Source organism: Solanum dulcamara, chromosome 8 (genome assembly GCF_947179165.1).
Source record: "Solanum dulcamara chromosome 8, daSolDulc1.2, whole genome shotgun sequence".
NCBI classification, from domain to species: domain Eukaryota; kingdom Viridiplantae; phylum Streptophyta; class Magnoliopsida; order Solanales; family Solanaceae; genus Solanum; species Solanum dulcamara.
Genome location: NC_077244.1, coordinates 1,591,889 through 1,607,807, shown reverse-complemented (window position 1 = coordinate 1,607,807; position 15,919 = coordinate 1,591,889). Strand labels below are relative to the sequence as shown.

The 15,919-nt window shown below is 33.2% G+C and overlaps 1 protein-coding gene across 1 annotated transcript; it reads right to left on the bottom strand.

Annotated features, from left to right (window-relative positions):
* Positions 1-4,205: 4,205 nt before the first annotated feature.
* LOC129901208 (uncharacterized) lies at positions 4,206-14,117 on the bottom strand. The gene is made up of 14 exons (XM_055976335.1): positions 13,864-14,117; positions 11,455-11,736; positions 10,508-10,682; positions 9,412-9,495; positions 9,092-9,333; positions 8,453-8,669; positions 7,767-7,846; positions 7,397-7,481; positions 6,811-6,942; positions 6,589-6,702; positions 6,461-6,508; positions 5,994-6,078; positions 5,101-5,157; positions 4,206-4,580 (listed from the first exon to the last, which is right to left on the bottom strand). The coding sequence occupies exons 2-14, from the start codon at positions 11,640-11,642 to the stop codon at positions 4,546-4,548; spliced, it is 1,542 nt and encodes a 513-aa protein (XP_055832310.1). The 5' UTR covers positions 11,643-11,736; positions 13,864-14,117; the 3' UTR covers positions 4,206-4,545.
* Between the last annotated feature and the right edge of the window lie 1,802 nt (positions 14,118-15,919).

Here is a 15,919-nt window from a genome sequence, read left to right as displayed (position 1 = left end):
CCCCTGCGTTCTTGGAACATATAAATGGAGATATTTGTGAACCTATTCACCCTCCTAGTGGGTCATTTAGATACTTTATGGTCCTAATAGATGCTTCTTCTAGATGGTCTCATGTGTGCCTATTATCATTTCGTAACTTGGCATTTATAAAATTGTTGGCACAAATTATACGATTACGGGCACATTTTCCCGATAATCAGATTAGAACAATTCGCCTTGATAACGCTGCAGAATTTTCATCCCAAGCATTTAATGATTATTGATTATCGATTGGGATAAGAGTGGAACATCATGTAGCTCATGTTCACACTCAAAATGGTCTTGTTGAGTCATTAATTAAACGACTGCAGTTGATAGCAAGACCATTGCTTATGAAAACTAGGTTGCCCACTTCTGTGTGGGGTCATGCAATTTTGCATGCTGTAACACTTATTCGTCTCAGGCCGACTAATTATCATAAGTTTTCTCCATTGCAATTGGTTTTGGGTCAAGAACCCAATATATCCCATTTAAAAATTTTTGGTTGTGTTGTATATGTGCTTGTAGAAAATTGCAAATCAAATGTCAGACACATTTATAGATTTGAAAAGGATTACTAAATCACATATTCCTGCAGAGAATGTGCCAATTCGAATTGATATTCTTGTAGGACCATCTACTAATGTCATTGCGAATAAGTCAAAAGCACATTTGAAGCATGGTAGACCATTAGGTTCAAAGGATCAAAATCCTAGAAAAAGAAAAAGAAAAGATCAAGATGACACTATGAAAGAATCTCCTATGGAAATTCAAGATGTGAATAATTCTAATATCCTTGAAGGGATCAATGAGCTTGAGATTTAAAGAAATAAGGAACTATCCATAAATTCAATTAATACTGAAGAAAATCTGAATCAATCAGAAATAATAGTCGATTATGTTTTTGCATACAATGTTGCGACAAAAATCATGCAAGATAGTGAGGATCTTGAACCTCAATCTATTGTAGAATGTCGACAAAGAAATGATTGGCCAACATGGAAAGAAGCAATTCAATCAGAATTGAATTCACTTGTTAAGCGTGAAGTTTTTGGACCTATAGTTCAAACACCTGATGATGTTAAACTTGTTGGTTATAAATGAGTCTTTGTACGAAAAAAGAAATGAGAAAAATGAAATACAAAGGTACAAAGCACGTCTTGTTGCACAAGAATTTTCACAAAGGCCTGGTTTAGATTATGACGAGACATACTCACCAGTTATGAATGCAATAACATTGCGTTATCTCATTAGTTTCACGGTCCACGAGAGACTTGATATGCATCTGATGAATGTGGTTACAACCTATCTTTATAGATCACTTGATAATGAGATATACATGAAAATTTTTGAAGGATTTAAGATGCCAAAAACATATAGTTCAAAGTCTCGGGAAATGTATTCAATTAGACTGCAAAGATCATTGTATGGTTTGAAGCAATCTGGACACATGTGGTATAACCGTCTTAGTGAGTATATATCTAAGAAAGGTTATGTAAATGATGCAATTTGCCCATGTGTTTTTATTAAGAAACCAACATCGGAGTTTGTTATACTTGTTATTTATGTTGATGACATAAATCTCATTGGAAATCTAATAGAGCTTCAAAAGGCAATTGCTTATTTAAAGAATGAATTTGAGATGAAAGATCTTGAAAAGACAAAATTATATCTTGGTTTACAAATTGGCATTTGAAAAATGATATTTTTGTCCATCAATCTGCCTACACAAAAAAGTGTTGAAAAGATTTTATATGAATGAAGCACATCCATTAAGTACTCCGATGGTTGTTCGATCACTTGATATGAATAAAGATCCATTCCGACCTCAAGAAAAGAATGAGAAAATTCTTGGTCCTGAAGTACCATATCTTAGTGCAATTGGTGCACTAATGTATTTTGATAACACTACAAGGCCTGATATATCCTTATCGGTTAATTTGTTAGCAAGATATAGTTCTGTTCCTACTAGGAGGCATTGGAATGGGATCAAACACATATTGCGGTATCTGAAAAGGACTACCGATATGGGCTTATTTTATCCTTACAATTGCAGTCTCAATCTTGTTGGTTATGCTGATGTAGGGTATTTATCTGACCCACACAAAGCTCGATCTCAAACAGGCTACGTGTTCATATGTGGGGGTGCTGCCATATCTTGGAGATCTACAAAGCAGTCTATCGTGGCCACTTCATCAAATCATGTTGAGATAATAGTTATTCATGAAGCAAAGCGATAATGTGTGTGGTTGAGGTCCATGACACATCTCATTCATGAAAAATGTGGTTTGAAATGTGACAAAGCATCCACAGTTATATTTGAAGATAATGCAGCATGCATAGCACAACTAAAGGGAGGATTCATAAAAAGAGATAGAACGAAGCACATTTCGCCAAAACTTTTCTACACACATGAGCTCCAGAAAAATAGTGATATCAACGTGCAACAGATTCGTTCGAGTGAAAATGTGGTTGATTTATTCACCAAGTCTCTACCAACTGCAACCTTCAAAAGGATGATGCACAAACTTGGAATGCGAAGATTCAAGTCTTTGGATTGATGTTCTCATCAGGGGGAGTTAATACGCGTTGTACTCTTTTTTCCTTACAAGATTTTGTCCCATTGGATTTTTTTGGAAGGTTTTTAATGAGGCAACAATCAATGCATATTAGAATAATTATATATATTCGTTCTTTCACTAGAACTTTTATTTTACATGAGCATCCAAGAGGGAGTGTTGTAAATAATTTTATGAATGCCCATTATATCATTTTCATACCTATAAAAGATATTGTTAATTAGATGGAAAAATACTCATAAAATTAAGGAATACAAAGTTTCCTCTTTCTTTTTTCTCTACTATTTCTCCTCTTTCTTGGTTTTATCTAGTGATACTAATTCTATTTTAGTATTTAGTTTTTATTTTATAACAGAAGAAGTATCGTTGATTAATTATTGCAATGATAATTAATGCGTGAAGGTCCCAGCTGGTGTTGGACTAGTGTTGTCATATCTTAAAAAAAATTGCATTATCAGAAATCCAACAAATGCCATCATCACCTTTAATTCTTTTTTTAAAGTTTCTCATGTGTTGTTTCGTTTTTCGGGATCCATTAGTTTGAATTTATATCAAGAAAATATTATGAAAATAAAACACTATTTATCAACGTAATTTTATATTTAGATTAATTCAAACTTAAAACATTTGTTTAAAGATAAAAAAGTATTTATCGCTTCACCATAATTATATATAATTATTTAATTGTTGCATATGCAAAATTTGTTGTGTGTTGATTATTACATTACTTTTTAGTTTCCAAACCTAATGATTGATATTTACTTATGATCCGATTAATTTAAATTCATGTCAGAAGCTCACCACCTTTAAATCATGAATCTTGATAAGTAATACTGGTCCCTTATATATCAAAATTAAAATGCTCTGTGTTGTGTTTTAGTTATTACATCTTTTCTTGGTTTACCATCTAGTATTCTATATCTGTATCGAGATTTGATTAACTTGAATTCACGTTTGAAAATTCATTTCGAGGGTAAACTATTTTTTTTATCATAGACGATTCTATATTCAGGACTTGAATTGAAAATTCAAGATATATGATTAATGATAAATGAGTACTTATCACTCCATCACGATCTTTAATTATTTTTAGTTATTATAATTGCATGCTTTGTTGTGTCTTAGTTGTTATATCTTCTACGTTTTTTTAGTTTCCTTGTCCAATATTGGTTTCAAGGATCGACTAATTCGAATTTGCACCATAAAATTCTATCAAAAATTATTTCATACTTTTAGCTCAAATTCAATACTTCATGAACGAATACTTACGACTGCAACATCTGGTGGTTGTTAGTTGTTACATTTGAATTCAGTGGTGATACAACTTAGTATTAAGTAAATAAACAAGCAATGCTTTGATATATTTTCCTTGTAATGTAATGTCAGCACTTATGTGCTAGGCTAATTCCAGTTTATTTTGTAGTGGGTATTTATTGGTATAAACATATGATAGTCGATATTCATTGTTCCGACCAATCCACATTTACTTCATGTAAGACCAATTAGAGTGGGAGGCACTCCCTATATGGAGGTTTTCCATTTCCAAAGGCTCGAATCTGAGACTTCTGGTTGAGAAAGGAAAACTAGCATTTGCATGCAATGTTATGTATGTTAAACTTTGATTAGGACACTAATTGCAAAAGAATATAAGTTACAACATTAAAAGATGCCAATTTTTACATTCTAATTCTTGTAACAAAAATGTTAAATTAATCAATGGTTGAGAAATGGTAAAGAGAACTTGTCTCAAGTAGACAACCTATTTCTCTCAAAATCTTTCAATTCAATAAATAGTTATTCAGATCTAATAGACTCTCTTAACTTACTGTCAAAACTTGTACTCATTCGCGCTAATGAGCAGATTCAAAGAGCACGAGCAACTACGTTCTGCTTTGCAGAAATTCGTATGTTGCTGAGGCAAGAGATTCAAGCAACTCCTTAGCGTTGATCATGAGTTCTCTTCCGATGTTTCTGACTCGTCCCCTGTTGAATGAAAGACAAAATTTTACAAGATCACACTTAACTGAAGTTTCCAAATTAAAATAGTGTGCTTTTTTAGCTAGGAGGTCACAGGTTTAAGTTGTGGAAACAGACTGTTGCAGAAATGGAAGATAATGTTATGTTCAATGGACCCAATGTGGTCCCCCAACCTTTCCCTCGACCTCGTGCATTATGGGAGCATAGTGCATCGGGTTGCCCTCTTTTGATCTAAAGTAAGAATTGAAGCAAAAAGAAGTACAGTCGAATGTGGCGACTCATAATGAGTGTTGTGTATCAAGCACAAGACAGCATGCAACCTACTTCAATTGTTTAACTTTACGGTGCATAGTATCTAACTGACAAAAATCATGCAGTATAAACAATAAGGATCACAGGCTTCATTTGACAGAAAACTTTCGTCAAGTATTCCGGAGCATAAAATCTAGCGGGTAAGAAGAGAAAGAACTCCAAAAAGAATCAAGTGTGATTGAATTGTATCGACAAAAGGATAGATAAGTATTACCAAACAGTGATTTGATTGTTGGCTTCTTGGGCTTGCTAGTTGTCTTCTCCAGTTCAACTGTTAAAACAAAAAGAGACAACAAAGTCAATGATGATGTAAATATCAGTCAAAGCTTTATAAGGATAACTATATATACCAGAGAAACACTTAAAACATCTAGAAGTTAACGTATACAATACAACAACAACAACAACCCAGTGAAATCCCACAACATGGGGTCTGGGGAGGGTAGAATGTACGCAGACCTTACTCCTACCAAGGTAGGACGGCTGTTTCCTGGAGACCCTCGGCTCAGTAAAAGCATACAATGACGAACAAAAATAAAAGAAGGCAAATGTAAGGCAACTAATTGTCCTTTGTACTCATGATGTCCGAGACGTTTGAGGACTATCAGATATCCCAATTATTGAGAATTGAATGAAGAACAACCACGATGGACGTAATTGGTACATTCTACATATTGAAACAGATGGAGGAATAAGGTTCAACCATGTAATGTATCTTTAAAATTAGAACCTCACTATATTATTGTGCTTTGATATCGTGAAACTGGATACCTGTCTTACTCATCCTAGCGTCGATGTCTAGCTGCCAAATGTGATATCATACTCTTAACGACAATATTTTCAAACTAGAATCAAGTCACAACAGCTAGCTTTTTGGAAAGATTTAGCAGGTCCACGAGAGCAAAAGCAAGAATCGGTTTCAAGAAAAAATCATCCATGAAAAAGTGAGAATAAAAAATGGTTACATTATTGAACGTGTGAGTTAGAATTTTGATTCCATTTTACACATGTAACATATTGGACATTAGGTTTGATATTTTTCAGCTGTTATTAGAGGAGCATGGTAAATTGGACATGTGTACGGAGAGACAGAGATGAAGAAAGTACCCATTCCAGGCACTTGACAATCATTCACGACTTTGAAATTCTTGTACGTGTACCCGACAAAGTTAATGTCCTTAGACGAGAGCATCTGCACAAATGACAGGTAAGAATAAGATAAAAAGGAATTGACAGAGGTGATAATGCATAAACCAACACTCAAACTTGGTCTCAGCTGATAAGTAAGCACTCCAACTTTGAGTATGCACATCTAGGCACCTCAACTCGACTCCACTGTCAGTTAGACACTTCAACTTACAAAATGATCATCTAGACACCTCCAAAATTCATGTGTCACGTCAGCATAGGGTGTCCATGAGACACAGGGATGAGCTGAGATGTCTAGATGTGCATTCTCAAAGTTGGAGTGTTTAGTTGCCAGTTGAGGCCAAACGAAGGTGTCTATATATGTATTATGCCGAAATAAAATGTAAAATCAAATAACATGTCCACATGATGATGAGAATGGGTACCTTTCTCCATGGACCAGATCTTGACGCACTTTGAGATTGAGATTCAGACTGCAACGCCAACCAAAAGATTTCAAAAATGAGTAAAATAATTATAACTAAATGTTTAAGAGAACGATAGACAGGGATACCTCTTCAAACTTTTCAAAGTTTTGGGTGTCTAATTCATCATTGACTTCAGGAATAAAAGCAGCTTCTATCTGATAGATTTTATCCCAATCTATCCCTTTAAACCACGGGTGGACCTGAGCGGAAAAAGGAAATAGAGAAAAGAAAAGAAATCACAAGGTTATGGCTGCAGTTAACTCCTAGATCTAATACAGGAACATAGCATAAGACACACCATACAACACCTTTATTTCATCTGTACCGTTGGAACCAAGTCTCTCCGTGACATTGCAAAGGAGTTTGCTTATAATATCTTTGGCTTCCCGAGATAGCTTTACTTCTTCAGGAAACTTTAAATGATTTTTCCAGTTTACTATCTGCATGGGCCAATAATTTTTGAGATGACAAAAAAACTGTTTGAAGAATCAATAAAATCGATTTTATTTTATTTAGAGTTAATGGTAAAAAAGACACCTAAACTATCACTTTTTCATACCTCAACTATCTATTGTTCTATTTACCTACCTAAACTATCACTTTTTGCCGAGTATAATACCTCAATGTTGAGTTGGCCAAGTATTTGTTCCCAATCGCCAACAAGTGCGTGTAGGCCAACTCAACATCGAGGTGTGTTTTAATATAAAGGGAGTGATAGTTTAGGTAGGTAAATAAAACAATGGATAGTTGAGGTATGTAAATCGCGAAAACTTGATAGTTTAGATGTGTGTTTTACCGTTAACTCTTTTATTTTATAAGGAGAATCAATAGAATTTACGCATTAAGAAAGCCAAAAAACCAATGGAACATATACAGGTAGTCATAATTGATCACCTTCCTACATGTTGACATGGGATCATCAGAATAGAAAGGCGGATAACCGATGAGCATTTCATACATAATAGCACCGAGCGACCACCTGCAGAATAAAATCAAATCTACAGAAAATGCATACAAAGAGAAGAAACATATAAAGCATATCCACTATAATCTACCCCCTCCCTTAAATTGAAAAAAAAAAGCAGAAAAAAAAAAAGACAAGGCGAGAGTGAAGAGAAGAGGTTGGGCATAACAGGTGAAAGAACCACTAGAAATTTTACAAAACAAGAGCTATTAATTCGAAAGACATAAGATCACAGTTCTCCAAAAATTAGCAAACACGTGCATTCAAATACCTCATTATAAAATACAAAAGTGTACTAACCAGTCACATTCCATTCCATAACCTTTCTTCTGCAGGACCTCCGGAGCAATATAGTCTGGTGTACCCACTGTAGAATAGGCCTGGATTACACAAACAACAAGAATTAAATATACGAAGACAACAACTTCACCGAACACTCAAAGACCAAAAAAACCACATAAAGAATGCTGCTGCATAAGTCAGCAAGTGACTAACAATTGTTTCATTTTCATTACCGACCAAAGAATGACATACTCCAATAAGATGTGAAGTATTGTCAGTTGGAAATCTTACGGAAAATATTTGATCACGAAAACTGTAGAGTATTCTTGAAAGCTTGAGGTGTGTCAGAGACACTATCCTTTAAGGATATTTCACTCGGTATAAGTGTATCCCTCATGATTCAACAAGCTCTTCTAGTATAAAACTAGGGCACAAAAACTAGCAAAAGATTACAATAAAGAAGAAACCCAGCACAACAATAGAATATGGGGGAAAGAACTTCAGTTCCAATCACCCACTAGACGAACACATGAGAGTATCTATATATATACACATTCAAGGCTAATTAGTGTCTATTAAAGGAGTGGAATCAATAACAATATTCCTTTTGAGATATTAAATTATTTTTCCAACAGTGTCCTCCAAAAATACGAGAAATGGAAAAAGTACAGTGAATGGTATTACCCACATGGGGATAAACTTACAAGCATCCTCCTATTTTTCTGCCAGTTTTCTAGCTGCTCTTGCTGAGTGCGTTTGGGAGCCGTAGGGCTATCCCTCTTGGAACCTCCATTAGCACTATCCCCAACTGAGAAATCCTTCTCTTCAAGAGTACTGCAGTCTAAAGGCTTACATAGTCCAAAATCTGACAGTTTTAAATGACCATATCTATCGAGTAGCAGGTTATCAGGCTTAATGTCTCTGTAACAAATAAAAGGTGCCTGCACATAGTTAGTGTGTTTTTAAAGAAGTCCCGAACAAATGAATAGCATGTTTGGCTCTTTTTTTTCAAAAGTAATTTTGGAGAGTAACAATTTGTGTTTGGCTAATCAATTTGAAAAGCACTTTTGTCAATATTAGAGCATTACGTTTGAGCTTGGCCAATGTTCCAAAAGTGCTTTTGGGGAAAACTGTTTTTTTAACTTCTGAAAAACAGCTTCTGTTACTGCTCAAACACGTGTTTTTTCTAAAATCCTGCCGAAACACCTCAATTTTCTGAAATAAGCACTTTCTATAAAAAGGAAAAAAAAACGAAGCACTTTTGACTTCTCAGAAGCTTGTCCAAACAGACCAGTAAACGCCAAGCATAATAAACTACTTCAGGCATCAGATCAAGTCACCACCTATGTATATAGTTATGTTTATGGATAGATTCAATTGCCAAAACAGTTTCCGCGACGTAAAATCTGGCTTCGTCTTCGGTTAATATATCCTTCCTCATGAGTAGTGTCATCATATCCCCACCAGGTAGATATTCCATAACAAGATATAGATAATCGTCATCTTGGAATGAATAATACAGTTTCACAATGCAATCGCTGTCCACCTCCGCGAGAAGATTCCTTTCAGCTTTTACATGCTCAACCTAATACGAAAAGCTAAGGACTCGGTAAATATAGTGGTAGAATCAGGAGTTGCATTTGATGACCATATAATCATGTACCTGTCCTCTACGAAGCATTTCTGATTTCTTAAGCTTCTTCATTGCATATACCTGACCAGTTGTTTTTTCTCTACAAATTCTGACCTGTAATAATAGAGAAACCAATCATGCAGATTGGCTTTTTTTCCGACAAAGAACTAGCTTTAAGTACCATTAGAAGCATGACATTAACAACATATTTAACCTATGAACATTAATACCACAAATATACCTTGAGGGATGTAGACAAATGCAGAAAATTAGTACCATAAACACAAATATAAATGACATTGTCATAACATATTATCCTTCCATACTAGTAGCCACATTATTACCCCTGTAGTTTCATGTACTTCGATTATTATATTATTTTACTATATTTATTGTTCCGTTTTCCAGAATATTTTGTTTTGCTTCCTATAGTAATTTGTTATGGCTTCTTTAATTCTGCTATTTCTTTTACCATGAGCGAGGGTCCATGGGAAACAACCTCTCTACCTCCCAAGGTAGGGGGTAAGGTGTACGTATACTCTACCCTCTCCAAACCCCACTTACGGGATTACACTGGATATAGTGTTTTTATTGTCATAACATATTACAAAAGATATTCTCAATATTGATGCCTTAAAATATTTACACGATTCACCATGAGGAGCAATAACATGCAATTATCGTCTATATTTTCTTGGAGCATTGGGAAATGGGGAGGTGTAATATTTATTATTTTTACATCCGAATGTTTATCTTCCAAATACAGAATTAAGGCAAAAAGGGAGGATCTGGAGAACAGAAAATAGCACTAGTAACAAAATAAATATTTGGGACAACTTCAAATATATACAATAAACTAATTAGTTTACAACAAATATAGCTATGTTTTATTTAAATTACTTATACATGAGTTATACACTGAACATATATTATGATACAATCAAAAACTGAATATAGTTTGACTATACATGAAATATACACTGACTATACATGTTTATACAGCGAATGATCATTTTTTTTATAATTATTTTTGCCGAATGGCCATGTGTCGTAATTATCCCTAAATATTAGACAAGGACCAGATGTGTGAACAGGAACTTAAAATGTTTTTTGGTAGAAACATTACCTCTCCAAAAGCACCCTTTCCAATCATTGTTAATAATTCAAAATCATCAGCTCCCATTTTATGCCTCTGGAGTCGCATGTATTCAGTTTCCTTCTTTTCCAAAAACTTCAGTAGGTTAGTTTGATCTTCCTTTGAGACATCGGCGTCTGCTAGCTTTTGTTCTAGTAAAATTCGACTGCAGGCCAAATGAAAATAAGGAAACAAATAGAAATTAAAGCATTATAGATGCCAGAAAGTTCAAATACGTCAAGAATATAATTATTGAACAGAAAAAATCCGTAAAGTTCATTCTTGTAATAACATATGAGGTTAACTATTCATGCAGAGTATTTCAAAGGAATGACTGGTACTAACATCTTTAATATTGCACATGATATAATTTTTTTGCAGTCTCTTTGCTATGTTTGAAGTTGGCTAAATTGATAGGCCACAATGATTTAAGAAGTTCAACTATTTCACTATATATAAATTATACAAGAGTTATAATGATGTACTCCCTCCATTTCAATTTGATTGTCTGGTTTTGACTTGACACAGAATTTAAGAAAATAAAGAAGACTTTTGAATTTTTTGGTCGTAAACTAAAGACATGTTGAATGTACCAAAACGTCATTTAATCTTGTGGCCATAAACATGTCACATGAAAAGTTGAAATTAAAGAGTTGTCAAAAAAGGAAAGGCATTCTTTTTTTTTAACCGACTAAAAAGGAAATTAAGATAAACAAATTGAAACAGAGGAAGTAACATTTAAGTCAAAAAAACAGCATGCCCATATCTGAATCTAGATTCAAGTGTTGAATTTTAAATCATCATGCTGACTGAATGCCTCTCCATCTATGGAGGAACATGTCTCTAATGAAACTAAGGAACAAAGTAATGTTTCATAAAGGAGAAAATCTAGTAACTAAAGGGAAGTCTTAAGACAAAACTAGCATCTATTGTCATACCGCTCTTTTCTCTCCTGCAAATTTTTCATCTGCTCCTTGTAATGTTTCTCGATGTATTGCTTTGCTGCAGCAACCCTTTGCTTTGTTATATTGGAAGCCTCTTCGGCTGATGGTGGCTTGCCATCACCGGCCATTGGATCCTTCTTGGTTGATGACAACTTTTGGAACCAACCTCTTGCTGAATCCATTCACATATCCTCAGCACATGAAGCAACGCATAGAGAATCTTCGAACCAGATACCCATTGCAATCCGACTTACACGCATACCTCAAATTGAAAACCTATTAACAAGTTGTTGAACAAACACATAAGCAAATGCATAAAGGCATCAATTAAATGCAGAACATACCAAAGTCATCTGTTTTTTGACAATAAACAGCAGTTAAAACCAACTTTTGTTTTGGTTTTCCACCGAAATCAAGATTTACTCTGAACAGAAACGTATATCGGAGAGGCCAAACACTTTGTCCTAACGAAAATGAGCAACAACGAAATGAGAAGATGAATGAAGCTGGAATGAATTCAATAATGCAGAACATATCAAAGTCATCTGCTTTTAACAATAACAGTATTCAAATCCAACATTTTTTTTGTTTCCACCAAAATCAAGATTTTTTTGAACCAAGCACATATAGAAATCAATTCAATGCAGAACATACCAAATCTATCTTCTTTTATCACTAGTTAAATCCAATTTTAGTCTAGTTTTCCACCAAAATCAAGATATTACCAAACTCAAACATATCATGGAAAAATAATAAACTATTCACTCATAAACATACTTCAAAAATATGATTAAGAAAGCAGCACATCCAATCCAATCTTCAGTAATGAGGTGATTTTCATCAAAGATCAAAACTTTCTTGCAAATTAAAAAACCCCGCCAAGGAAATGAAGAATCTTGCAACTCATACTCAAACTATGAGTTCATACAAAGCAATCTTCTTTTATCATTAGTTAAATGTGGAAGATACCAAAATCAAGATATTCCCAAAATAGAACCTTAACAGAACATATAATGAAAGAGTAACAAGCTATTCTTCCCATAAAGATACTTAAAATATGATTATAGAAGTAGCAGATCCAATCCAATCGTTGAGAATGGCGTGATTTCATCAAAGATCAAAACTTTCTTGCAAATCAAAACAAACCCGGGAAGGAAAATTAACAATCTTGCCGCCAACTCACATTCATTGCTGAGGATAACTTGAGATTATAAGTTCATGCAAATTTGGCTAACTTTTCACTCTCTTTTGAAAAATCCAAACAAAATACGCACACACACACACATCACATTTGTTTCATACACAAATAAAGAATTCATATATCCGATCTCCATATTCCAGAATCCAAATGTGGGATTCTATATTTGTTGTTGTTGATCTCCATATTACAAAAGAATATGAAAAAAGAGCCAGAACAGATTGTGATCCAGAACCCATAAACTAAAAATCCTGACTCCGTCTCTGAATCCAATCATCAGTACTGAGATGATTTTCATCAAAGATCAAAACTTTCTTTCAAATCAAAACAAACCCAGCAAGGAAAAAGAACAATCTTGCAAACTCACATTCATTGCTGAGGATCTTAAAATTATGAATACATGCAAATTTGGCTAACTTTTAACACTATTTAGAAGAATCCAAATAAAACACCAACACTCACATCACACTTGTTTCATACACAAATGAAGAATCCATATATCCAATCTCCACATTACAAAAGACTATGAAAAAAGAACCAACACAGATTGTGATTGAGAACCCATAAACTAAAAATCCTCACTCCGCCTCCCACCTCTGAATCCAATCATCACTATTACTGATACAATTTTCATCAAAGATCAAAACTTTATTTCAAATCAAAACAAACCCACCAAGGAAAATGAACAATCTTGGAAACTTACATTTCAAGTTATGAAAAAAAAATACAAATTTTGACAAGCTTTTACTCCATTATAAAGAATCCCAAATAAAACATCCACACCCACATCACGCTTTTTTCATACACAAATAAAGAATTCATATATCCAATCTCCTTAATATGAAAAGAAGAACCACAATGGATTGCATTTCAAAACCCATAAACTAAAAATTCTAACTCCGCCTCCGAATCCAATCATCAGTACTGAGATGATTTTCATCAAAGATCAAAACTTTATTTCAAATCAAAACAAACCCACAAAGTAAAATGACCAATCTTGGAAACTCACATTTCAAATTATGAAAATAATGCAAATTTTGGCAAACTTTTCCTCCATTATAAAGAATCCCAAAAGCAAAATACCCACATCCATATTATAACAAACTTGCCACATGATTAATAAAAAGCATAGCATAAGAAAATTAAAGAACATAAATGCAAAAGAATATGAAATTTTACACCAAGAAAATAATATTTCAGCTTACCCACAAATCTTTTGTGAAGGAGAAGAAGATTGAGAGATACAGTAACATTCAGATTGATTAAAAATGGTGTAAGTTTTGTGTGTGTATATATATATGAATATGGACAAATAGAGAATATATATTTGTATTATTATGTACTCTAAGAGTAATCTTTTTTGTTTTTGTTTTTTGAAGCAAGAAGTTAAAAATTGGGAAAAAAGAAGAGGACAGTTAACCGGCAGTTTCTCTGGTTACAAGTGATTTTGGAAAGCTATTGGATCAGCTTCCTTTCGTTCCCTATTTATTCTTTTCCGTATATTTATCTCCCTCGTTAATAGTTGAGTCTATTTATATTAGGCATAATACATAAATATATCATTTAACTTAACTTTAGCTAATATTTATGTTCTTCAAATTTAAGTGTGCACAAATAGACACGTGTATTCTATATAGCATAATTCACGTAAGATGCCATGTAGGACCTGAATTGCCCCGTTGGACGAATATGTCTATTTGTTCAATTTTTGAATAGTTTAAATGTTTGCTTGTGCACATATTAAGTTAGAGGGCATAAATATTAGTTAATGACAAGTTAAAAATCACATTTGTGTATTATGTCTTTATATTACTATCATAATCATTTGTGTATATTCATGCCAATTATCACTATAACAGTTCAAACAATCGATTTTAATTATCAAAAATTACATGTGTCGTTCAATTAAACGATTCATGTCACTTAATTTATCCCACTTTTCAGTTATTTTCTTTTAAAATATAAATTTTGAAAAGTAATAGAATTTGTCCTTTTTTTCCGATATGAAAAATGATAACGTCCATTCAATCTTCATTCGATACAGAGAGAGATAGACGAAATGAAATCTTGATTCAAAAAGATAAGTACATAGTGTATGAAATAAATATACAAGTTAATATCACGTAACATGAATTACGCTAATCCACGTGTCATTCAATTAAACGATCCACATCATCTAATCTATCCATAATCCACTCCCCTTATTTTCCTTAGTCGACCAAACTCAAATCCATAATCCTCTAAGGTAAAGTTGTTACTGTGAGAAGTTGGACATTAAAATTTAGATTTGGAACATGAGAGCAACTAATATTGTGAATAAAAAATAATGAGTGTCAAATAAAAGAAAAGTGTACATGAGAGCAACTAATATTGTGTTACTTCACAATAACTAATTTATCCACTTTAATAACCTAAACAATTATAAATGTTTTTTCATGATATATTGTCTTCCTTGCACGATGTTCAATATATTTGTCTCTATAGTTTTAGAAATGACAATCATTCTTCCCAAAAGAATTAAACTTGGCTTAATATAAAGTTGCTAAGAGTACGATTAATTCTTAAATTCGAAAAGTTACTATATATCTGATTTTAGTGAAAGAGTTAAAAATTTATATGATGTGAGATATTATGTCGTTCCTAAATTTTTCAACGTCGTATAATGAAGAAGCATTAACAAGAATGTTTGAGTGCGGTGTAAAGATTTTTATCTAAGATTTGTATTATTTAACATGTCCTATGAATAGTTAGAAACACGTGAAGTGTCTTGATTACCTAATAACTAACATTTCGTAAGTAGAGTAAACTACAATAAAAGATCAATGATTTTCTTTTTAAAGTGATTCGATTGGAATTATTGTCCAAGGATCATATTTATATATTTTAAGAAGTTTCTTAAGAGCTTGAGCAAAGGAATTGACATATTGTAGAAGTTATTTGTACTAAATATTTATATCAAACTAATCAATTTGATTTTAAGAATAAAAAGTTTCAAAGTGAGAATTGTAGTATTATTTATCAAAATAAATATCTTGAATTCATTATATTGAATTATTCGTACCCAAGACTGAGCAATATAGATTTGTCGATAACAGTAAACTTGGTGCTTATAACAATACATGAAACATATCACATGGCAACTTGACATTAATGGAATAATAAGGTTCATTGTACCCATTCATAACCAATGTGATTCATTCCCTATTTCACAACTACTAGGAACAAGGATGGATTTTATTAAAAATGCCCTAAAAACATCGT